The following is a 26,638-nucleotide window of genomic DNA, read 5'->3' on the forward strand; positions in this document are numbered from 1 at the left end:
CTTTGCAATTAGTCCTAAAGAATCAGAAGGTGGTTATTAGCAATGACACACGATTCTTAGAAGTGGACTATGGGAGTAATCACTAATCCAAGTCAGATAGTGTACTTCAAGAAATTGAAGACATTAGACAGGCGATTCCATCACCCAAGCCAAGTGTGCAAGAGTTTTGTACCACAAGACACTGCACGCACTGTTGACACACATGTGCCACCACAGATCCATTGTAGTGGGAGGGTTGTGGGACAACCCGATCGATTTATATTCTTGGGAGAATCTTTGGATTCAGTCCCTGGTAGTGAATATAAGAGAATCGACCCAGATATCTACTTGGAATTAGTGGAAGACGAGAATGTAGATTCTTGGCACACCTCAATGGAGCAATCCATTAAGAATATGGGTGTATACTAGAAAATCTTGCTACCAGGAGGCACTCATGCCTTAGGTTGTAAGTGAGTATGCAAGATAATGACAGGCCCGAATGAGCAAGGTCGTAGCTTCCGAAGCTAGACTGGTGGCGAAAGGTTATGCCCAGTGTAAGGGTATAGGTTATGATGATATTTTCGCAAGTACCATGCTCAGAACATTCGGATCATTTTACCCATAGCAGCTCACTTAAACCATCGAGGTTACGTGAGGGAGGGAGAGAAACATCTCGTGTCAATCGCTCTCGTGTCATCGGTGATGTGGTTTATCTTGCATTTTATGTAAACAATATCCTCCTAATTGGCGACAATATGGAGCTATTGTTAAGACATAAAGTAATGGTTATCCGAACAGTCTCATATGAAAGACTAAGGAGGTACAGTATACATCTTTGTGATCAAAGTAATAAGGGATCACTAGAAAAGGATGTTGGGCTTATCTCGAGTGTCTTACATTGATACTGAGAATACTCGTTGTAGTATGAATACCGCCAAGAAAGGATTGCTAACTTTTAGATATGGCGTTCCTTTATCTAAAGACTATGTCTTAAGATGCCTATTAAGGTTGAGGAAATGAAGGCAGTATTCTACGTTTCCGCAGTAGATAGCTTCATGTATGGATTGCTATGTACGAGATCTTATATTTGCTATGCAGTTAGCATGATTGTAAGATATCAGTATAGTCCTAGTTAAGGACACTGAATTGTGGTAAATTATATTCTCAAGTCCCTGACTAGAGAATAAGGATAGTTTACCAGTTAGACAGTTTAGTTCCTTTTTGGATTATATGATTTCGGATTTCCAGGCTGACCGAAACAAAGAATAATTACCTCGAGCTATGTGTTTTTCCTTGGGAGGTAAAACCTTTTGGTTTGACCACTACCTCCAGGATCTAAGGGTAATTCCTAGTTTGCGTGTGAGCATCACCTTCGTGATACCTCAAGTGCAGTTGCGAACTCTAAGGAATCCAAGAACCACAAGGGGTTAAACACATGGAGAGTAAGTACCAAGTTATACGATTATTCGTAAATCGAGGTTTTTGTGCTCAAAGAATAAATTCTCACATATTGGAGAAACCTACTGATCTTTCACAAAAGGCTTATCGCAAATGGTCATTGAAAGATGGGAATGCGATTGATGCCAGATTGATGCCACCCACTTAGGAAACTTTAAGTATAAGTGGGAGAAGTGTTAGGTGATTGGTAAATAGACGCATTGTATACTAAAAGTTTGCTTTAGTATAAGTGGGAGATTGTTGGATTTGTATACTGAAAGCAAGAACGTTTTATGCTTGTATACAATGTTTCCTAAGTTCACTATCTAATCTCCTATCTGATTGTGTTCATGATTGCATATGTATGTTCTTTATCTCTATATAAGTAGATTATATGGTGTGTTGTAGATCACAGAAGACCATATAATTGGAATAACCTTAAGAGATATAATATAATCACAGCCGAAATAACTCTAGGACAAGTTATTGGTTTAGGCTGCAGTATAGATGGAAGTAGTTTGTCTTGGCTACTTGTCTATACTGGTACGTCATTACGTATTGATAGGACCACAGTTTGAGATGTATTCTTCTATCTGACTTAAGTGAAGAATCAAGATCTCGGTGACTTATAAGATCTTAATACTAATAAGTATTCAGATATATATGTTAATTCGTATATCACTTTGACTTACTATGGGTGAAAGTTATATACTAACTCGAGTACTCTGTATCTTGGGTGATAGCGGTTAATATATGATATTTGATTATCTGTATTAGTACCCGTATCCGGTATAGGATAATGACATCCCCTTAAGGAGCTCAATAAGGTTTATTGCGCTAAACCCTGCAGGTTGATTAAGTTCAGGCGCAATAATAAAGTTTGAGTGGTACTGCTTAAGGATTTATAAAGAGATTAATTAATTTAAGCTGTCAGAGCTCTAATTAATTAATGGATGTCAGATATTTTAAATACGGAGATTTAATAAGTCTAAATACAAGCCCCCGACTCATCACCGGCAATAAAGGGGTAAGTCAGTATCGGTTCTCTAGTGGAATGAACTGATATTTATAAATTAATTATGGTCTGGGCTGACCATAGATAAATTAATTTATTTGAGGCCCATCTTTATTCCTTGTATCTGGTCCCTGGACTGGCCCAATGTCTCCTAGCCCTAGAAGGAGAGAAAGACGCCTCCTACACTAATTCTGTACCCACACGTATTTAATTTTATTTAAATACAGCTGTGAGCTCTCAGGAAAACATACTGATAAAATATTAGGGTTTTGAGAGCTGTGGGGCGCAGGGGAAGAAAAACGTGTGGGACTTATTTCTCTCTTGGGACTTTCATAGATCGTTGTCCATCCAACGGTGAAAGCTGAGCGGGATACAGTCGAGAAGATCAGAGCTGGAGTCAGATTTTCGCAGGAAACCAAGTTCTGGCAGTCTTCGTAAAACGGCCATAACTTCCTCCACAGAACTCCGATTCAGACGAATCAGGCGGCCATGGAAAGCTCTCTCCAAGACGAAGAAGTCGTATTTCTGGGCGAAATACGATTTGAGGACGTTTGAGGCTTCAAACGAAGGCTTGAAGCTGACTGGTCTGTTCAGATGCGAATCTGCGAATTCTTCTAAATTCTTCAGGTATTTCTGAACTCCAACGTGCAGCTGTTAAATTCATAGGAGCATGTTAGGATTAATCGTTGTATGATAAATTAATAATAATCCAAGAAACGATCATCGGGCAAAGCGGAACGTTAATTCAGTTTAATATTCCTTCAGGAAGCACTAAGATGTATCAAGATCTAAAAGAGAATTTCTGGTGGGAAGGAATGAAACGAGACGTGGCTTTATTCTAGTTTGCCAGCAAGTAAAGGCTTTACACCAACGACCTTACGGCGAGCTACAACCTTTGGAAATTCCAGAATGGAAGTGGGACGATATTGCAATGGACTTTGTTACAGGATTGCCAAAAACAAGACGAGGTAACACGGCAATATGGGTCATTATTGACAGACTCACGAAGAGCGCACACTTTCTGCCTATCCCTATCACGTATAGATCAGATAAGTTAGCCCAACTCTACATCAAGGAGATCGTGCGTTTACATGGGGTGCCGAAGACAATCACGTCCGACAGAGACTCTAAGTTTACCTCCAGATTATGGATAAGCTTGCAGAAGGAATTGGGAACAAGGTTGAATTTCAGCACAGCTTTCCACCCGCAGACCGACGGTCAGTCCGAAAGGACAATTCAAACGCTAGAAGATATGTTAAGGACTGTTGTGCTAGATAGAGGAGAAGATTGGGAGCGTGTGTTGCCACTAATCGAATTTGCTTACAACAACAGCTATCAAGCAACTATCGCCATGGCACCTTATGAGGTGTTATACGGGAAGAAATGTAGATCGCCGCTTTACTGGGATGAAGTCGGCGAAAGAAGAATCTTGGGGCCAGATACAGTAGGCGAGATGATCGAGATCGTCCGTCAGATTCGACAGCGTATTAAAGAAGCCCAAGATAGACAGAAGTCTTATGCCGACAAACGACGAACCAACTTGCAGTTTGAGTGTGAGGATAAAGTCTTTCTGAAGGTTTCTCCCTCTAAAGGGATTACAAGATTTGGCGTAAAGGGTACGCTTAGACCCCGTTTTATAGGACCCTATGAGATCCTAGAAAGGGTGGGCCCGGTAGCTTACAGGCTGGCGTTGCCGCCAAGCCTTGAGAATGTGCATAATGTGTTTCATGTGTCGCAGTTGAGAAAATATGTTTATGATCCAAAACACGTGATCCAACGGGACGACGTTATCCTAAGCCCAGATATGAGCTATGAAGAGAGACCCGAATCTATTCTAGATCGGAAGGTTCAAGTACTAAGGAATAAGTCGATACCCTTAGTAAAAGTCCTTTGGAAGCACCATGATCAAGAAGAGGCGACATGGGAACTCGAGTCTAGCATGAAGGAGAAATACCCAGAATTATTTCCTGAGGTACAAATTTCGGGACGAAATTTATTTTAAGGGGGATAGTATGTCATATCCCAGTTTTTAATCACTGATTAAGGACTTAATAATTAGGGTTCGGCATCCATTAATAATAAAACTGATTTGATTAATCTGATGTGATTTAATTGTTATATATGTGTTTTGATGTGCTAAATTCTTATTATTATTATTTGAATCCGTTTGAGATTTAAAGGATTATTGAGTAGTCAATAATTATTATTTCGGATTATAACTGACTTAGCAGAGTCATGTTATTTAATTTATATACGATAGAAATAGTATTTCTATTATTTACTTGAAGTCGTAATTAATTTTCGACTTATAAAACGAATTATAAAATATGTAATTTATAGAGAGTTATAACGAAGCTTCGTTATATGGGAACCCGAAATTAGTATTACAAATACAGAATAAGGATTTTATTCATCACATTCATCTAGTACCTACACATACTTTTCATTTCCACATCCATCTTACTCTTAAATAAATTGATGGTGTTGGAAACACTCATCATATGCCAACCATCCCACTAAACACTCATTATTCCACACACTCATCATTCCACTAAACACTCATTATTCCACACACTCATCATTCCACTAAACACTCTTTACACCTTCTTTTGCCGGCCATCTTCTACACCTTTAACATAACATGCAATTAGCTTTTATTTAATCAAAATCAGCAGCCAACATTCCTCCCATTCCTCCTAACATTCTGATCCAAGCTATACGTTCTTATGCTTGAATTATAATTCACTGATTCCAGCTTTCCAAATCAGTTTCCAAGATTTCCCAAAACAAGAAAGAGGTAATAAACGTCCATTAATTCTTCCAATTCTTTCATAGTTTTCAGATCCAAAATTTCATTGTTAAGCTTGGCTGAATAAATTCGCAGATCCAATTTTGGTGAATTCAGAAAGAAGATTTTCCTCATTTCCTACTCATATCAAGGTTACCTCCTATTTCCTCCATACACTTGCTGTAAAATTCGAACCATCAAGAACATCAACACACGCACTCATAATCATTATATTTCTATCTATTACAAGTACAGATCAGTTTTTGTAAATAGAAATGATGAAAGAACAGATTTTTAAAACCCTAACTTGTTCTATATTTTGAATCTGGACTGAAAAATTTGGGGGTTCTTGTGTCTTTGCCTTCTGTGTATGTCCGGGAATGGAGAGTTGGGGGTGAGAGCAGCCGGCGGCTGCTCGCGGCCGGAGGCGGCGCGGCGGCAGCCGCCGCCTTTTTCCTCTTGCTGTTGAAACGAGAGAGAAGGGAAAGGGGGAGAGATTAGATTATAACAAAAAGGGAGAGAGAGAGAAAAAGGGGAGGACGGAGAGAAAATGAGGGAAGAGGAACTTATCTTTCCGGAGGCGGCCTCGGCGGTGGCGATACGACGGCGGGAGCGGCGACGCTCGGCTTTTCACAACGGCCGGAGAAGGCACATGCAGCGACGAAGAGGCCTCTGCCACCCTGTTCCAAGGCTGGGGACGACCAGGCGGCGCCGTGCTTGGCCACGGCGGAGGCGGCAGTGGCACGCGAAGGAGGCGGAGGCGACTGTACCAGCGAGAGAGAGGGAAGAGGAGACCGAGGGAGTGAAAAGAGAGGGGACGAGGCGACGGCGAGGCGGCGCGCCGGAGGCGGCGCCGACCTCAGCCGAGTGAGAGTGAGAGTGAGAGAGGCGAGAGGGAACCGAGGGGGAGAGTGAAGAGAGAGGCTTGTGTGTGTGTATGTATGAATGTATTAGGGTTAGGTTAGGCTTTTGGGGCTCAAGCCCATCTTCTTTCCTTTGGGCCGAATTTTTTTTAATTGTTGGGCCGATTTTATTAGTTTAATCCTGCTGGGCCCATTTCGTTTTAAAAGCTGATGGGTTTTTATTTTAGTTGTGTAGGCTAATTTTATTTAAATGCTTGGGCTATTGTTTTAAATATAGGCCTACGAATTTTGGCCTTATTTCTTAAAAAGAAAAAAAAATGTTTAAATTTTCACTAAATTATTTAGTAAATTTAAATCTCTTGATTTAAATTTTAATATTGGAAGTTGGGATTATTTATTCTAAATGAAGTCCATTCTATTATTTAAATTATGATGGACTTTTAAAGAAATATTTTGGGATTAAGCCCTCATTTATTAATTATTTTCTAAGCTTACGAGTATGGATTTTTTTTTATGGTTAAAATGTTTTATTTCATCTCAATGGATTTTAAAATGTTTTATTATTTATAAATGAATAATGGAATTTCTTATTTATTTACATGATAAAAAAATGTGGAATTGTGTTATAGAATGATTAAGTATATGATTTACTTTATCAAATGAGCTTGGGATTTAATTGAGATATTAAATTGCTAAGCATGTGTTTATAAATGATTTATTTATTTAAGTGATGAAAATGTGCGAAGTATGAGAAAGCATGATTTATAATGATTAAATTTTCAGGGTGATAATATATAGCTTGTTCTTAATTATTGGAGTACTTGACTAAATGACGGGTGAAGAGGGAGGTTATGGATTATGTACATGTTGATGTTCGAACAAATGGGTTCGAACCTATATGATAGTTACATGATAATTGGTTACATTTTATTGATTGAATGAAACGAGATTAATATGGATGCTAGAACCCTAAAACATTAAAAGATACCTTAGGCACGTAGAATTAGACTTTGTCTTATGACAATTTCTTCACGAACTTATCGACTCTTCATCAATGAAGGTCCGGGCGACAGAAAGTGAAGCAGAAGAAGAAACGACTCCACGCCAGCTTTAAGAACAATTGAGGTGGGCATTACTTTTACTATACGTATATAGAGATCCCCTGCGTGTCGTAGGCCTCTTATACGAATATATGCATGAGATGATTTTAACTGTTAATTTCAGTTTATTATTATGCCCAAATGATAAATGACTCTTATGAAATGAAAATGACATGTTTATGAAATGAAATGAAATGTTTATGAAATGATTGACTGCCAAAAATGTTTATGTTTTACGTATGTATCCTATCTGTGTTGGTTCGCCAACTTTAAAGGAAATCCAATTGGGATCCTATGCTAGACAAAGGTCGCTAGCTAGGGTTAACGTGTACACTCATGGAGATCGCGAGTCGCTTGCGACCGGTCTTGGCGTCCGTGGTAAGGAGGCCTCCTTCCCGGCGCGTGACAGAAATGACAGATATGGATCATATAGACTGAAAATGGGATGCATCCACCTTTATGAAAATGAACGAAATGTTTTAGTAAGCGCAGGTCATTTATGAAAACCCCTGTGTGTTACTGTTATGGCAGTTCAATTTATATATGTATGCATGTTGTATTTTCGGCTTATGTCACTGAGTATTTTTATACTCAGCCCTGCATGTATTTCTAAATGTGCAGGTTGAGCAGGCGATGGAATGGATCGGTGTTGAGCGGATTTCCCTTTTGATGTTATGTAATGAAACCTTGAGTATGCATCTCCATATGCATAACTCACACGTTTTTTCGCTGCAAACACTCTGAATTTGTTATCGTATTGTGGAACTTATTACTCCTTCATTTTGTTTAACTTTCATTTGGGGTTTAGTCGTTATGGCTGGCTCGTTTGTTAATTACCCAAGTGGTTATATATATATATATACCACTAGTTTGTTGTTATTAATGTTGGTTATTTAGTAAATCCCTTTTTAATTTCCATTTCTTATTGTTCACCCAAGTCATAACCCCGGTTAACCCGTCATTGGTATAGTGGGCTGTGACAAAATACAAGCCCCCGACTCATCACCGGCAATAAAGGGGAAAGTCAGTATCGGTTCTCTAGTGGAATGAACTGATATTTATAAATTAATTATGGTCTGGGCTGACCATAGATAATTAATTTATTTGAGGCCCATCTTTATTCCTTGTATTTGGTCCCTGGGCTGGCCCAATGTCTCCTAGCCCAAGTAGGGCAGATTTTCGGCCCTCACACTAAAACTGGCGCCCCCTCTCAGTTTCTGTATTATTAAATACAGCTGTCAGCTCTCAGGAAAACATACTGATAAAATTAGGGTTTTGAGAGCAGAGAGAGGCGCAGGAAAACGTGAGGTGATTTCTGTCTTGGGAATTTTCATAGCTCGTTGTCCATCCAACGTTGGGAATTGAGCGGGATACAGTCGAGAAGATCAGAGCTGGAGTCAGATTCTCGCAGGAAACCAAGTTCTGGCAGTCTCCGTAAAACGGCCATAACTTCCTGCACAGAACTCCGATTCAGACGAATTAGGCGGCCACGGAAAGCTCTTTCGAAGACGAAGAAGTCGTATTTCTGGACAAAATACGATTGGAGGTCGTTTGAGGGGTCAAACGGAGCGTTGAAGTTGGCTGACCTGTTCAGCGACAGATTGACGAATTCTTCTGAATTCTTCAGGTATTTCTGAACTCCAACGTGCAGCTGTTAAATTCATAGGAGCATGTTAGGATTAATCGTTGTATGGTAAATTAATAATATTCCAAGAAACGATCATCGGGCAAAGCGGAACGTTAATTCAGTTTAGTATTCCTTCAAAACGTGCTCAACATCATGCGCGAAGAATGCTGACACCGCAATATGCAAAAAATGCAATGAGGAGGTTGTTGAGACAGCACCCAAGTAATGACCTATACAAACACATAAAAAATTAACATACAAATTCTAGGTTTAGAATAACCTTAAATGTCATACACGGAGATTATGATGCAAATATTACAATGTTCGATGAGGTTGCAGCAGTATATGTAGGATGCTTGGTGGATGAGTATATTTCATCAATCAGTCACTTAAGTTTTTTATTTTATTTTTTTCATCAATAGTCGTTTGTCAAAATAACAAGTATCAATTTTCACAGAAATTTAGTCATGATGATAATTTAAATATCTAATTTTACCAGGATCAAAACGATTCTGCATATAGAGGTCTAGCCGTTCAAATTCAATAAAAATACAGTTTATGACTACTATAAAACATGCAAAAGTCGATGATAGGGGAAAGCTAACTCTTATAGAAAGTGCAATCCAAAAGATAGAATATGACCCGATGAAGGCTATAATGAATTCGATGGTACCATCAATTGAAGAATCAGGAAGAAGGAAGAGAATAAATAGTTAAGAAGGCACCCAAGACAAAGCAAAAAAACAGAAAGAAAAAAATAGGCAAGAAGGCCATGACAAATAAAGTGGGAGGAAAAAAAAAACTAAAAAGACCAAGCAAACTGGAGTGGCGGAATTACAAGTGCAGCCTCATGAAGTGCAAGGAAGGGGAAAACGAAAAATCACAAGAAAAATTCTTGAGGATTATATTGACATTACGAGCGATGATGATGAAGATACTGCACGTTGGAAACATTTATCTCTGGATGCAAAAATAAGAGAGAAATTTTCTCCACCCATCAAAGTCAAAGTAGAGAAGATTTGATGTGAATATAGATCACATTTAATAGTATAGACTAACTAGTAGTTGACGTATTTGCTTTTACTTTTTAATATTTTATTTACCAGCAATATTTAACTTTTTTAAAAATTCCATATATAGGTATTTCAAATTTTATTAACAATCATTTTTTCAATGATATTTTGAGTATTGCATTAAATATGATGGTAACTTTTAGCATAATATTATACTATCAAGCATAACACGTGCAACGCTCCTTTGCTAGTATAAATAAAAGTGGCATCACTCCATTAGACTATCTTTATCAACAACCATATCAACTCAATCTTTTAATAAAAAATTATTTCTATTTCTTCCACATACACAACCTATAAATTAACAATTTTTACACTTTATCAATAACCCATATCAACCCAAAAAATTAATCATAATAAAATATGCACAATCAATAAAAATAGGACACGTGTCATATAAATACATAAAATTGCAGAGGTTGGTGGTTTTGGCAGAGGTCTGTCTGCAACCAAATCCATAACCGGTTATTTACTATTCAATATTTTATCTTTTTCTTTAATATTATTTTCTTGTCTTTTAGTGACAATCTTTCACAACCGAGCGTGAATAAAGATGGTCTTATAGCGAAAAATATATAATAATAAGAAAAATTAGCCATGTAGACAAAGATATGAAAATAATAGTCATTTTTACTTTAATATTCTTATACAAAAAAATTGATCATTATACGAATTTTTTTTTGTTGTAAATTCTTATAATATTGTTATTTAAACTGTTACATGAAAATTTTGTATAAATTATGTAAGCATGTAAAAGTATAATAGTAAAAATATTTACTATTTTTATAATTTTATTTGTATGGATAGAATTTTCCTAGAATTCAATATGAGAATTGCTAGAATTGAATATTATTTCTAAAAATGTGAAACGTTAGAATAGAAATTTTATGAACACCCCAAAGTCCCAAATGTTGTTTGTTATATAGTAGTTATTAGTACAACGATACGAGAACTCAATTTTATACATAATAAAATTACAAGAACCTAGTTAAGTAAAAATTGAAAGCATCGACACCAAATATATGTTCATCATTAAAATTCCTCAATTGGCTGCAACTATATTTTTTCATTTATTTGAATAAAAAATTGTATAAAAATTTAAGTTTATCTGCCGCATATTAATGCCAGATTTTGGCACATTTGGTTTTCCCGCCTAATCACACATCTATTAATCCAGTGTGCAATCCTGATTAATTTTATCTGTTGGATCATGTTTATCATCTGCAGTTGCACTGTGAGTGAATAGGAGTATTAAATAAATTGATGTGAGAGAAATTAAATGTGAATTTCTTGGGCAGTAACATGTAATGATGATATTCTTAAAAAAGATTTTAAAATATTATTCACCCATGCACTGATGCTTAATAGTTTGTTCATTTGTTGTACTGATATTGACGTTATTATATATGCGAATAAAAATTTTCAAACTACTAATAAAAAACGTGAGTTTCAATACAGAAAGTAATTGTATGTTGGATTTTTGGTGTAAAATTGTTTCATAAAAATATAAATTAGAATAATGATATTATTAATTGCTAAAATTAATTAAAGCTGTAGTTGGTTAATATATATTAAGCCTAATTAATAGGTTATACGATTCAGTTTACAAGGTTTGTAGAATAGTTTATATATTGTTTTTAAATTTTATAAATTGATTGAAAATATAGTAATAAAAAAGGTTAAATATTTAGTTAACAAAACACAGTACTATTTAACACATGAATTTTGATTTGTCACGTTTTCCACTCAATTTTAATATTTATATTTCTTGATTTTTTTTTTACTTTTTAAGAAATGTTTGTGTTTTATTATCTTAATAACATAAGTCGTATATTGTGAAATTCTTTTGTTTTTTCAGTTCCTATTTTTTGTATTATGTAATATAAATTTTCAATTTGATTTCATTACTTTGTATTGTTTTTCTTTTTTTTTGTCACTTAAATTCATTTATACAATTCTATAGTACTCCTATTATCTACGAGTATTACAAATACGTATGAATAATTGGACCATGCGACTTATTAATAATTGGACCGTGCATCGCACGAGTAAAATACTATGGCGGGTGTGTTCAGCTCTAGCAATGGAAATTTATTCTGGCGAATGTTGTCAGATCTGGCAATGGGAATCTACTCTGGGACGCGGGTTGGGTCGGGCACTTATCAAAGAACTTAAGGCGTTTTACCAAAGCAACACACCTTATGTTTAATCTCCTAATTAATTTTACAGCCGGTCTCCTGTGCGGCGACGTAGATTTCCATTGCCAGAGCTGGCAACACTCGCCAGAATAGATTTCCATTGCCAGATCTGACAACACTCGCCAAAGTAGTTTTCCATTGCCAGCGCTGACAATATTCGCCAGAGTAGTTTTCCATTGCCAGCCCTGACAATATTCACCAGAGTAGCTTTCCATTGCCAGAGCTGACAATAGTCGCCAGAGTAGATTTCCATTGCCAGAGCTGACAATACTCGTGATAGTAGATTTCCATTGCCAAAGCTGACAACAATCGGGTCAGAAGCACGAGTTTGGAGCGGGTCGACCCGTCGCACTCATGTGCGACCGTCGCAAAGGAGAAATTGCGATAACAAAATATATAATAGACATCAACATTTTACAAATCTTGGGCTTTGATGTCAGCGTGATTCTTCAATTATTGTTAAAACAAAATACTATATATTAGATATACAATTTATTGTTAAAACTGAAACTTTTCTTTTTTTATTATTTAAGTAAATAATTTCTATGAGATACAGAGAAAATTACATTGAACTAACTTTTTTTTCCATAAGCCCAATACTTATTTAATGTTTTTAGTCCGATTAATTACTTGCTCTTGGGCCTTCATATTTTTTTGTGGGCCAAATTAAAATAATAATAAAAAATATATATTTTTTGGTCCATATATAGAATTACTTTATATGCACACGGATTTTTTTTATGTATTTTTAGATTTTTAATACATAAGTTACTTATTTAATATGAACTGCATGATATGAAAGTTATTTATTATTTTTATTCCTATTTTTTGTAGTATATAATATACATGATTAATTTTGTATTATGTGCCAATACTATACTTCACAAATACGTATGAATATTCATGTCGTATTCCTAGAAAATGGCCCAACAAATCTACTCTCTCCACCAAATTTTCGCGGCAAAGAAACAAATCGGTGCACACGCTCTCCACCTGCCTAGAAAATGGCACCGATTCATATACACAATGGTTTGAAAATAAGATAAAAGGACCAAGCAACATATACACAATAGTGAGATATTCTTATTCACCGATAAGGTTAATTACAGATTAATTACTTGAATTGATAAAACAAAGTATTTTGATTGTGTTATAGAAATTCTTATATATAATTGTTTAATCAATATACATGTTTTTTATTTCTGTAAAGATATTTATATAATGAAAAAAGAAATTGTTGTTAAGATATTAAAAAAATAATGAAATTTTAATTGGTTTATTGTTTAAATATATATTTTTTTTTATCAATTAACAATCTCGGAGTTAGTTATTTTTGTGAAAAAACCAATGAAATACTTTTAGTTTGATGGTGTAAGATGTCATTCAATTTATGTGCATATTTTTATTTATGTGCGTCATCCTCTTACAAAAAAATAAAAATAAAGTTCAAAACATATTTAAATTTTATAATTTACGTATACATATTCAAGTGGTTGAACAAACTAATTCGAAAACTTATTCCATCAAACTGATTCGAAAATTTAAAGGCAGCCAAGAAATTTGGGAATTTTAAAAAAATTATTCAAATTAGGATCAAGTTCATGCTGAAAATTTTCGAATGGAATTCACCAACAAATATGCAGAAAGAAGCTGAAGAAGTAGATTAAAAAACACTGCGATTGGGGATGGCGATACCTACCGAAAATTTTCAGACGCCTCTAGGGCTTCTTCAGGCCACCGCAGGTGTTAGGGCTTCTTCAGCAGCCACCAACTTTTCACGCGCGATTTGAAGAAGACGAAGAAAGCCGCCGCGATTTCAAGAAGATGAAGATAGCAACGTTTTTTTCAGGAACAAACTTTGAAGAATCTTGTGTCTGAATTTGTCTTACGTAGAGGAGAAGAAGAACGGCTGAAACGCAGTCGTCTAGGGCTTTTTAATTCCACCTAAATTAAATGAGTCCACGTGGATTTGCCATGGTGTAAGTCCGGCAATCCACGTAAGTTTCCGATTCCCAAAAAAAAAAATTGTAGGACATGGATGATATTTTTGTGATAGGTTGGGTACCGTTTTGATATTATCGTTAGGGTGGGACATTTTTGAGAATTCGCTCAAACGATGGGACAGAAAGTGACCTTTTCCCTTATTTTTTTGTGGCTCATTTTTTTATATATCTTATTTTTGTTGTGGCAGATATGAAGAATAAATATATATGACTTTAATTAGGCTCATATATTCAATACAATACTTCTGAATGTAATGTAAATTATCAATTTTGTATTATGTAATGTAAATTATCATTTTTGTTTAAATACTCTGTATTATATTTTACTATACATTACAATATTTCTCTGTAAATTATCAAAAAAAATTTAGACTCCTATAGTACTTCTACTATACATTATAAATACGTAAATTATCGGACCGTGCGAAGCACGGGTATAACTTAATTAATTTGGGCCTTCATATTTTTTTGTGGGCCAAATTAAAATAATAATAAAAAAAATATAATTTTTGGTCCATATATAGAATTACTTTATATGCACACGGATTTTTTTTTATGTATTTTTAATATTTTTAATACATAAGTTACTTATTTAATATGAACTGTATGATATGAAAGTTATTTATTATTTTAATTCCTATTTTTTGTATTATGTAATATACATGATTAATTTTGTATTATGTACCAATACTATACTTCACAAATACGTATGAATATTCATGTCGTGTGAATCACGGGTACGTTACTCTTATTATATATATTACTTTTATTTAAGTGTTAATAGGCAAAAATGCCATTTTCTTATAAATACGTATGAATATTCATGTCGTGTGAAAAATTGGACCGTGCGGAGCACGGGTATAATACTAGTAAGAGTTTAAGTAGCATCTTTTTTATTGCTGCCGCCAATTTGTAAAAAAGAATGGCTCTGTCTTGCCCACAAACCCTCCTCCACGGCCACCGCCGGAATCCCTCGCCAGTGGCGAGAACACTCTTTATTTCCGACATTTCCGCCGCTGCACCGCCGCGGCAACCTCAACTCCACTCCAAGCTAGTTCTAAAACAGCCCCCACTTTCACCCATCTTTATTAAACCCTCCAAACCCCACCACTCCAAATCCGTCAACACCAACGTGAAATCCCTTTTCACCGGAATCGTGGAAGAAATGGGAACAATCAAGCACCTGGGCTTCGATCAACCCGACAGCTTCACTATGAAAATCCAAGCAAAAACCGTTCTTGAAGGCGTGCACTTGGGTGACAGCATCGCCGTCAACGGCACCTGCCTAACGGTGACGGAGTACGACACCGTTTTGGGAGAATTCTCGGTGGGATTGGCGCCGGAGACGCTGCGGAAGACTTCACTGGGCGAATTGGAGAGTGGGTCTTTGGTCAATTTGGAGAGTGGGTCTTTGGTCAATTTGGAGAGGGCGTTGAGCCCTAGCACCAGAATGGGGGGACATTTCGTGCAGGGGCACGTCGATGGGACCGGAGAAATCGCCGAATTGAGGGCGGAGGGGGACTCGCTGTGGGTGAAGGTGAAAGTTGGGAGGGAGATTTTGAGGTACATTGTGCCTAAGGGGTTTATTGCTGTGGATGGAACGAGTTTGACTGTGGTGGATGTGTTTGATGATGAAGGGTGCTTCAATTTCATGTTGGTGGCTTACACACAGCAGAAAGTTGTGATCGCTTTGAAGAAAGTTGGGCAGAAGGTGAATTTGGAGGTTGATATTTTGGGGAAGTATGTGGAGAGGCTTCTCAGCAGCGGCTTCGTGGATTCGTTCAAATCGTCATGAAGTAAAGCTTCTTTCATTAGTGTTTTGTGTGCTATGCCTTGTTTTTGGAATATTTGCTTATGATCCATTGCTGTGTTTGTTGTGTTTCTTGATGAATGAATATGGTGGTTCTAGTGTCTTGGTAGAAAAACTAGAGAAACGGAACTATTTGTTGCTTGTTCATATGGAAACCTAGATAATCTTAGGTTGCAAGCTCACAATTACTACAAAATTGTGGTTGCACCTGAATGCAGCATATGAATAGCATTGTCGTTTTGCTTGATTTGGTTATCGTTGTTCCATTTTTTTTTTTTTTTGATCAATTAAAAATCTATTAAAATACTGGGGCGGTACCAGGAGTACCAAAAACATCATACAAGTGGTGCGTACTCGTTAGAGCACCACAAGGTAAAAGGAACATTGGACTCGACCACATGGAAGATTTTGTTCCAGCTCCAAAGCCTCCCTTTGACCTCATTAACAAGATTGGACACCTCCCAATTCTTGTTCTCAAACCTACTCTCATTCCTATACTTCCAGATCAGCCAAACAGTCCCGATCCAAAGAGCTTTAAGGAAGTTCTTGTTTCTCTTACCTCTTCCTCCTCCAATGAAAGACATGAAATGATGTTCGACTTTTTGTGGTTTAGCCGTTTTCATTCCGATCCATTGATTGATTTTGTCCCACACGCGGTCAACTTTCGGGCAATGGAGAAAAGAATGTTCAGTTGTTTCCTCCCTCCACACACACGCATTGCACCACTGTTCTTCGGCTGGGATGAGGACATTCCTTTTGAGAAGGTTTTCGCATGTTGGCAGCCTGTTACAAATGCTTCTCCAAGCTGTCACTCTGGCTTTGTTAGGGGCCGGTGCCGTCCACAGTTGTGCGCTAGCTTCAATGTGTCTCCCAAAATGATCACCTTCCGCCTTTGCACACTCCTCATAGGCCGCTTTAGTCGAGAATTTTCCCCCCGCTGCGTCCTTCCAGCTCCAGCCGTCCTTGAGGTCTGGGCAAGGAGAAAGCGCCCCAATGACTGACCGCAAATTTTCCTCCATCTCTTTCTCCCTCTCCCTCAGCTCCCTTCGCCACTTGAGATCCCACACCCACCCTTCCTCCGTCCATTTATTAAAAGGCATGTGATCAGCTCCCTTCCTCCCAATGACTGACCACAGTTATCGTTGTTCCATTTATTAAAAGGCATGCATGTGATTGGCCTTTGCCGTTTGTTGGTCCAAGTAGATTGGTGATAATTCGGAAAACATGATGGAATTGATGAGTGATTTCTCTCTGGCTTAGCTCTGCTTGAGTTTATAGCTTCTAAATCCTAAAAGAAAGATAGAAACTTTTCCTACCACGCAACTGAAACTTTGCTGAGGAGGCCTAAGTTGGCGACTGCTAGAACAACATTAAGAAATTATTCCTTTTGTTGCTATTGCTTGACTAGATGAGTTTTAAACTTATGAGTAGTGCTTAGAAAGTTCGCTAGGTGCCACTCTGGGTGTGTTAAGTGGCTAGTTGTTACGCAAGAATTGTATACGGGATGCTCCAGCCTTCGTTAATCTAGTAGTTCTGTCTTGACTTTGTAGTTTTTATATGAGAAGTCGATCATTTAGTAGAATGCATCTGTGTCGTGAACCAAATTCAGGATCTGGCTTAATCTCTCAAATATACTTAATTTCAAACTCTATGGTCACTGCATACTCAATCTGTGAGAATCTGAGAAACTGAACTGCTTAATCACAAGCACTCTATGATATTCTTCCCCGAACAAACTCTCTTAATAAATACTCCCTCTGTCCCATTAAAAGTGACTCATTTTCTTTTGGTACGGAGATTAAGGATAAGGTGTATATTGAATAAAAGTGGTAGGACCCACACCTTTTCAAGAATTAATTATTACTTTTATAGAATGGAAAACGAACCACTTTTTACGGGATGGAGGGAGTATCTCGTTTTTGAAGGGTGTTGATGAAATCTCTTCATCCCTCGTGTTACGAAGAATAGAAAGGAGAAATAGCTTAAACGTTCTATGTCACAAGGAATGTATTCGATTCTTTGATAATTTCTCTTTTAGATAAATATATATATCTTGATGTTCTTACAAAGTGACCATTCTGCATTTTTTGCGCTATGGAATCTGCACATTTTTTTTCAAATTTCGAGGGCTTCTATACGAGGTAGGATTAGTAGCCATCATGTTTGATACTAAAATCGTCTTAAAACAGCCGGGAAGTGGGAGAGTGAGCTAGAACAGCTGAGAGGCTAGTTGGTTCTTGAACATTTTAGATGTAGTTCAATAACCTAGTTTAGTTGTTTCCCACTGCTTAACTCCTCATAGAATTTCGACAAATGAGGATTGGAACACTGAATGTGATACCAAGATCCTTGAAGCTCTTCTCGTTAACAGCCTTAGGCGTGCACAGTTTCTTCAAGTCGTGCATACCTCAATTGCAGCGTTCTGTTTTCTTGAGAAGCTTCGACTATTTTAGTTTTCTGGGCCGCTGTTTCCTGCTCGAATTCGTCTTTGTTGGTCTTGATTCTCTCTACTTGATTCTAGTTTAATTGCAGAAGTCATTTGTATAATTTCCAGCAATAATCTGTTTTTACATACATGGCATATCTGATTTGCAACAAAATAGGAAAAAGAAATTATGTGGCAGGATTTGTGTTTGATACTATGAAATCAATTACAGGAGCTCATATCGTGGTTCGTGTTCAAGTTCGTGGTTTGTGTTTGTGTTTGTGTTCGTGGTTGAGAGGAAGCTCTTTCCACTAACAGATATAGAGTTAATTTCGTTCAGCTCTGAACTATATTTATTGTACCAGTTCAAAATAATATTTATGTTTTTCCTTTTTTTTTCTTTTACTGGGAAAAACAATTTCATATACTAATGTAGTAAATTAGTGTATGATGTAACCGTGTAGCCACAATGATCAATGAAATATCGGATTTGTTATACTTATCATGTTTAACTTGTTCATGATACGGGAAGTTCATATACTGTATACCCTCTCCACTTACGAAAATAGGTTTTAATTTTCTATTTTCGTACATCCACAAAATGTATTAATATTTTTTCATCATTCGTGAACTCACTACTTTTTAATTTTTGGCTCTTTTTCTCTCACTAACTCTCTCTACTTAAAAAAAAAAAAGTTGTGTGGCTTTTTCGCTCACTAACTCTCTCTGTTTTTTTAAATTTCTAAATAAATAACTAACTCTTATTAAAACTTGTGTCATCCTTCTTTAGGACCTATTTTCGTATTCTCTTTGGAGAAAGTAAAAAAAAAACTCCTACAGTCAACATAAAAAAAAGTGGCATCACTCTATTATAGCGAAAAATATATAATAATAAGAAAAAATAGTCGTGTAGACAAAGATATGAAAATAATAGTCAGTTTTACTTTAATATTATTATACAAAAAAATTGATCATTATACGAAATTTTTTGTGTAAATTCTTATAACATTGTTATTTAAACTGTTACATGAAAATTTTGTATAAATTATGTAAGTAAAAATATTTACTATCTTTATAATTTTATTTATATGGATAGAATTTTCCTAGAATCCAATATGAAAAATGCTAGAATTGATTATTATCTCTAAAAATAAATTTAGAAACAAACGTAAGCTCAATTTAAAAAGGAAAAAGAAGAAGAAGAAGAAGAAGAAGAAGAATTAGAAGAAGAAGCACGTAATAACTAATACACAAGGTGACAACCAGTTGTAGATAGCATGCCCAATAGATGAGCCAGGAAAATATGAGCTCAGATTATTTTAGTATGCATGGAATGATTCACTTTAAAAAACATTCTGTGTTATACTGTTTAAGGCATGAATTATCTTTTTCAGGAAATGATTTTTAAAATGTTTTTAAATGGCTCAACCCACTGAGTACACTAGTACTCAGCCCTGCAATTGTTTTCAAAACCTTTTGCAGATTGAGCAGCTGGTGGTGACGTGCGAGGCTGGGGAAGGGTTGTTGCTATGGATTTTGAAGAAATGCTATGTTTACTTCCGCTGAAATAAATTCACTTAGTGAATATTATCTTATGCCTAACTATGTTAATACTTTTATTCATATTTTTAATATGAATTTCACTCTCCATCACTTTCTTAGCGATTGTTTTCCGCATCTATCATATGCTTAGTATGAGACGTTGTCTTGGTCTCAGACCTTCGAACTTTCGATCCTGATAGGGAGAATAATTATGTTATAATGTCGTACTTGTTTTCATTTAAATACGGCATAATGCCCAACCCTCAGGGCACATTACCTATTTAAATTCAAGTAAAGCTTAGTAGTCCTGTCACATAGCCCATTTCTTTTTCTCCCGGGAAATTAGGGTTGTTATTTGTAACAACCCTAATTTCCCGCACTTTCTACATCACTCTCTTAGCGATTGTTTTCCGCATCTATCATATGCTTAGTATGAGACGTTGTCTTGGTCTCAGACCTTCGAACTTTCGATCCTGATAGGGAGAATTATTATGTTATAATGTCGTACTTGTTTTCATTTAAATACGGCATAATGCCCAACCTTCAGGGCACATTACCTATTTAATTCAAGTAAAGCTTAGTAGTCCTGTCACATAGCCCATTTCTTTTTCTCCCGGGAAATTGGGGTTGTTACACACAAATTCTCCTGTGCACCCGGGTGCACGGTGCATCTGGGTGTACAGTGTCATTTCGATAACATGATAATATAATTTAATGTTAGTGTCATTTCAATATAGTGTTAGTGTCATTTCGCGACAATGTTATTTATATAACATAATAGTGTCATTTATAAAACAAAATAGTGTTAGTGTCTTTCAAAATAGTGTTAATATTAATGTAATTTAATGTAAATATTAGTGTCATTTTGCACCCGGGTGCACGGTGCACCCGGGTGTATAGGAAACCACCTCTAACTAATGAGAAAGAATAGGAAAACACGTAAAAAATGAGAAAGAAAAACACGTAAAAAGGAAACAAACGTAAGGTCAATAAAAGCACACTAATAATTTGTGGCCAAATCAGTTCAACAATTTTAGTTCTATTTTACTCCCTTCGTCCCATGAAGCAAGACCAAGTTTTCTTTTTGGTCTGTTCCACGAAGCAAGACAAGTTTCTAAAAGTAACAAAAGATTTACTCTTTATTCACATTTTCACCTACCACACTTAACACACAAAATATCAATTTCTTAATTCTCATGACGAAAAAAACTTGGTCTTACTTTATGGGACAGAGGGAGTAAAAGCTAGTGCTTAAAAATCAATTAAGTAACTATAATGTCAAAAGATGTGGTCTACCTTCAATGTAAACATATATGTCTTTTTTCTTTAGGAAAGGAAACTTGTATTAAATAGCATAAGAAAAGCAATATATCTAGAACCCAATGAGAAAAATCGGTTTTCCAAATCAATACATTATCAGATCAATATATGTCTTGGCTATACTTTCACTCTAAGCTACTAAGCCTATCTCCATCATTAAATATGAATCACATTTGATAACACCGACAATTAAAAAAGTTTAATCACTTTCACACATGCAGTATTTCTTTTAATATAACATGTCTAAGTTTGTTTGCTTAATATGACATTTAAAAATTATTTATTGTTTATTGAAAAATTAACATAGACGTAATTAATTATAACTGCACACGATATTGTAATTGAGGGTTTGATTTTTATGTAATCAATTTGTAAAATTATTGACGTCAACGACAATTTTTATTATATTAAAATCAAATTAAAATTATTAAAAAAATGTTACCATGGACTAAAAATAAAAAATAAATTATTTGAAAATGGGCGGAGAAAATTAAATTTTTGTCTTTAGGAACAAATTTATATAGATGAAATTATAATTTTATTCATAAAAAGTCTAAATAAAATAGTACAAAATACAACTTAAATATAATAATAAAAAATAAATTATATGGACGACCGTCGAATCGATCCCAATATGTATCTTTGCCCCTGCTCACATAAGGTATGTATCATACCATTCCTCTTATTTATCAATGACAATATTATTGTTTCACCTATTTATTTTAGTTAATAGTTTCACATTATATTATGATCTAAATTATAATAATCATGCCTATGCAGGGTTAACTTATAGTATTATACAGACGTTAACCTATATTTCAAGTTTTTAAGTCATGGCCAATAAATTCTTTTAACATTGTCACATGCATGTTTACACTTCGCATCTCTTCTTTTTTTTTTTTTTTTTTTTTGCTTATTATCAATGGGAATTAATTCCACATAAAATGTGTTCATAAACAAAAAAGCTCATCAGTTCTCTTTTTGTCCTTTTTGGTTATTTTGCATCTGCCCTTTATTGGCAACTTTTATTCATAGTAAAAAAACTCAATCGCAATGTCATGTACAGTTCTAATTTCCTCTAAGTTTATTTTTTAATAAACAATAAATAACTTTTTTAAATGTCATATTCAGCAAACAAACTTTGAAATGTTAATTATATTAAAAGAACAAATTACTGCATGTGTGAAAGTGATTAAACTTTTTTAATTGTCGATAATTTAAAATAAAATGTGATTCATATTTAATGATGGAGATAGGTTTACTGTGAATCATGTTATCCACGATAACTAACTATATATGCTTACGTTGAAGGTAGACCACATCTTTTGACATTATAGTTAATTGATTTTTAAGCACTAATATTTAAATTAGATAACTAAAGTGTTAAAGTGATTTGGCCACAAATTATTAGTTAATATAAATTGTTTCAGAGATATTCCACGAATTATTCTCTATTAGTGCTTTTATTGACCTTACGTGTTTTTCTTTTTACTTTTTTAATTATATAACGGTTGTTTCTTATTCTTTGTTTTTTTATATTGACTTTTTGGTGTTTGTGTTTCCGCTTTTTCTTTCTCTGTGTGTATTATTTAATCTATTAACAATCATATCTATAAGAATGATCTCATCTCGATTTGCACTTCTTTAAACGGCAAATAATTATGTGGCTCGAAAAAAAATATATACCAACTTCACGTGTCATGAATAAGTTAAACATGATTAAATAAAAATGAGGATTCATTGCCCGAAATAATACATTTACCTGAATTGTACAGCGTCGCAATTATCATAAATTTATTTTTGCAATTACAGTATCCTCAATTTTTTAATAAAGTAATGTTGTTTCATTGGTAATAAAATCATGTCGCTTTAGGGTTAAATTAAACTCAGGATGTTGTAGTTGTAAAAAGTTTTAAAAAATGATGCTTTAGTTGCAACTTTATAAAAATGAAATGATCTTCTGTGAGACCGAATGTATAGATGAGATCGATTTTGACCCGATTTTATCAAGGGGCACGGGCGCAGTGGCAGATCCAGGATTTTTAAATTGGGGGTACAAAAATATAATCTCATAAACATAAATATAAAAGATACTTTAATGTTAAAAATATTATATCTTAAAACATTGTTCAAAGATAGTAAGATGCAAAAGAAAATTAAATAACTATATATCTAGTTTATCTTCCGATGAGTCTTCATTTCTTCAAAGCGTTTGATGACCTCATCATCGGAAACTTGTAGAAACATATCTTTCTCAGCAGTGGCAGATCCAGGATTTTTAAATTGGGGGTACAAAAATATAATCTCATAAACATAAATATAAAAGATACTTTAATGTTAAAAATATTATATCTTAAAACATTGTTCAAAGATAGTAAGATGCAAAAGAAAATTAAATAATTATATATCTAGTTTATCTTCCGACGAGTCTTCATTTCTTCAAAGCGTTTGATGACCTCATCATCGGAAACTTGTAGAAACATATCTTTCTCAATGAAAGTGACAAAACAATCATTTAATACTTGATCCCCCATGCTATTTCGCAACTTATTCTTGACATAAGTCATTCCAGAAAACACTCTCTCCACACTTGCAGTGGCAACCGGAAGAATCAACACCAACTTAATTAGCAAAAACACTAGAGGATAAGTCATATGTCTCTTTGTTTCAACAAACTTCATAGAAAGAGAACTAATATCCTCCAAATTTTTAAACTTATCATCTCTCCTCATATCTTCCATGAATATATCAAGTTGACATTCAAGAGTTGACAAATCAATGCTTGAAAATTTAGAGGGATAAAAAGTTGCAAGTTTGAGTACCTTTTCCTTGTCATAAGAAGAGAAGCCATCTTTAGGATTTAATGAAGCCATGCATATGAGCAACTCCATATTGACCTCATCAAATCGGTTGTCAAGTTCTTGAAGTAGTAAATCAATTACCTCTATAAACACATCAACCCGAAAATGATGAAGATATGAAACTTGTTGAGCAAACCGCTTTGATCTTCCTTGAGGGATATAACAAGCCTCCATATCCGGAACAACAATCTCATTATTATTGCAAAATGAGATTACCTTATTCAAGTGAGTCTCCCATCCATTGTCTCTCATTTTCTGTAATGTCACTTTGGTCAAAGTGACAAGTCTCATAGCCCTAATAATATCTTGATCTCTTCTTTGCAAAGCAAGACACAAATCATTAGTGTACCCAAATATAGTAGTCATTAGATGTGCCAAAAACACAAAATTAAATGACTCTAGTGAGTACAAAATGCCTTGAGCTTTTACCTTATCATCCGAGTTAGAGCCATTCTTCCCAATCATCACAAGAACTTTAACAATTGTAGAAAACAAGTTCATGACATTCAAAAGACTTTTGTAATGAGAACTCAAACGAGTTTCTCCGGGCCTCTTCAAACCAAGTTCTTGATTTAATCCCGATCATGTTTCAAGTTCACCAATTTCCAAAGCTTGAGCAACTTTTTGTGCTTGAAATTCTCGAATCATTTCTCTTCTCTTACAAGAAACACCAATCACATTCAACAAGATCGCAAATGTATCAAAAAGCCAAACACACTCATTGTTCTTTTTGGCAATGGCTACAAGAGTTAGTTGAAGTTGATGAGCAAAGCAATGGATATAGTAAGCACTTGGAGTATCTCCCCTAATCAAAGTCTTGAGGCCATTTATCTCACCTTTCATGTTACTAGCCCCATCATATCCTTGCCCTCGAATCTTGGATGGACTCAATGAATGTTCAACAAGTAGGGACATAATTGCACTTCTAAGAGACAAAGCCGTGGTATCACCAACATGAACAAGTCCAAGAAATCGTTCCACCACCTTTCCCATTTTTTCTTCAACATAACGCAAACAAAGAGCTAGTTGTTCCTTTTGGGACACATCACTAGACTCATCGGCCAATATAGCAAAGTAGCCATCACCTAGCTCCTTCACAATTCGCTTGGTTGTTTCTTTAGCACAACAATTGATAATATCTTTTTGAATAATTGGAGATATCAATTGACAATTGCCGGGAGCATTTTCAAAAGTGACCTTTGAGATGACTTCATTATGTGTGTTCAACCATTTCAAAATTTCCCCTATTAAGGGATTCTTCATTTTCTCTATGCCCACGAAATGCCATCCCTTGTCCCAATAGAAAATGCAAACAAGAAATTGAAGCTTTCAAGCGAATTTCATACTCTCTTTGAATCACATCAGTGGCATTTTCAAAAGAAATAAGAATTGATTTTTTCTTCCCATCTCTTAAGTTTGCATATTTCTCATAAGCAAGATTGTGAGCACTTTTAACACCACCAACATGTTTCAGAAATCTTTCCGGTTTATTCCATGACTTAAATCCTCCATTAACAAATGCATCTCCCCCAGCATTAAGCCCAACTTCATTCTTGAACAAATAGCAAACAAAACAAAATGCGGCATCTTTCTCAATACTATATTCAAGCCAATCCCATTTTTCAAACCAAGAAACACTAAATCGACGCAAACCTCCAAGGTCTTTGCGAGGAAAATCATGAGTTTTTGGTTGGCAAGGTTTTTTCAGAATATATGCTCTCCTAACCGCATCTCGTTCATTTGGAGGATAATCCATTATGCTAATTCTTTTTCCCAGGTCATGAGGAAGAAGCTCAACATCATAAATCAATTCCTTATCCTCTAATGTCACACTAGTACTACTTGAACCACCCAAATTTATAACATTTTCTTGAGCTTGAGGTAACTTATCTGTTGGAGAAGAAGACTCACTCTCTTGAGATTTCATTTTCTTGAACATAAATTGCCGAAGATCGGGTTGTTTTGTCATTCCTTTTGATTTTTTTGATTTAGGAGTTTCACTTGCCATTCCTACATGCAAATTCAATACACAAATATAAGAGTTCTATAAAAATTAAAGTCTAAAGTTATTCACAAACATAAACAAGTTTGCATATCAAATAAGTAGAAATATAATTTATAAATAAATTAGTTATTTTATGAAATAGATTATGTGCATTATATAATATCTTTAATTTAAACAAAAAATATATAATAATACTTTAGAATTGAATAAATGAATCGAATTGTAAACGAAAAATTAAAAAACGCGATAAATTTAAAATCAATAAAATATTTTTCTTACCTCCAAAATCCTCCAAAACTCCTAATATTTCTTTTAGAACAGTTTGTTGTGTAGTCAATAATGCGTGGAATATGCCAATATTTCGTCTCTCTCTGATTTTAACTCTTTTTTATTCCTTTAGAATCGACTCTCACTTTGTGGCTTTCAAAAAAAATTGTATTTGTGTGTATGTGTTTCTCACATACAGCCGCTGGCCGCCGCTTCTTTGTAATTTTTTTTAATCTGTAGCTCTCAATTCTCAAAATTTGTACACACTTTTTAAAGAGAGCCGCCCTTTTTGACTTTCAATGGGCCCAAGCCCATTAATATTAAT

General features: G+C 35.1%; 3 protein-coding genes and 1 long non-coding RNA gene across 5 annotated transcripts; 2 read left to right on the top strand and 2 right to left on the bottom strand.

Moving 5' to 3' along the window:
- Positions 1-5,079: 5,079 nt before the first annotated feature.
- On the top strand, positions 5,080-8,065 carry LOC131012866 (uncharacterized). The gene is made up of 2 exons (XR_009097492.1): positions 5,080-5,371; positions 7,804-8,065. It is a non-coding gene; the product is annotated as an uncharacterized LOC131012866 (long non-coding RNA).
- A 6,888-nt stretch (positions 8,066-14,953) lies between these two features.
- On the top strand, positions 14,954-18,816 carry LOC131012867 (riboflavin synthase-like). Of its 2 annotated transcripts, none has more exons than XM_057940855.1 (2): positions 14,954-15,879; positions 18,551-18,816. In XM_057940855.1, exon 1 carries the CDS (start codon positions 15,006-15,008, stop codon positions 15,876-15,878), a length of 873 nt encoding a protein of 290 aa, XP_057796838.1. In that variant the 5' UTR covers positions 14,954-15,005; the 3' UTR covers position 15,879; positions 18,551-18,816. The 2 variants fall into 2 exon arrangements, 1 of the variants encoding a protein (XP_057796838.1); XR_009097493.1 differs by having other exon boundaries at positions 14,960-16,144; positions 17,030-18,816.
- A 4,772-nt stretch (positions 18,817-23,588) lies between these two features.
- On the bottom strand, positions 23,589-24,542 carry LOC131007912 (uncharacterized). Its single transcript, XM_057934824.1, has one exon. The coding sequence runs from the start codon at positions 24,540-24,542 to the stop codon at positions 23,589-23,591; it is 954 nt and encodes a 317-aa protein (XP_057790807.1).
- An 81-nt stretch (positions 24,543-24,623) lies between these two features.
- LOC131007913 (uncharacterized) lies at positions 24,624-26,049 on the bottom strand. The gene is made up of 2 exons (XM_057934825.1): positions 25,270-26,049; positions 24,624-25,133 (listed from the first exon to the last, which is right to left on the bottom strand). Exons 1-2 carry the CDS (start codon positions 26,047-26,049, stop codon positions 24,624-24,626), a joined length of 1,290 nt encoding a protein of 429 aa, XP_057790808.1.
- Positions 26,050-26,638: the final 589 nt, after the last annotated feature.

Source organism: Salvia miltiorrhiza, chromosome 2, assembly GCF_028751815.1.
Source record: "Salvia miltiorrhiza cultivar Shanhuang (shh) chromosome 2, IMPLAD_Smil_shh, whole genome shotgun sequence".
NCBI lineage: Eukaryota > Viridiplantae > Streptophyta > Magnoliopsida > Lamiales > Lamiaceae > Salvia > Salvia miltiorrhiza.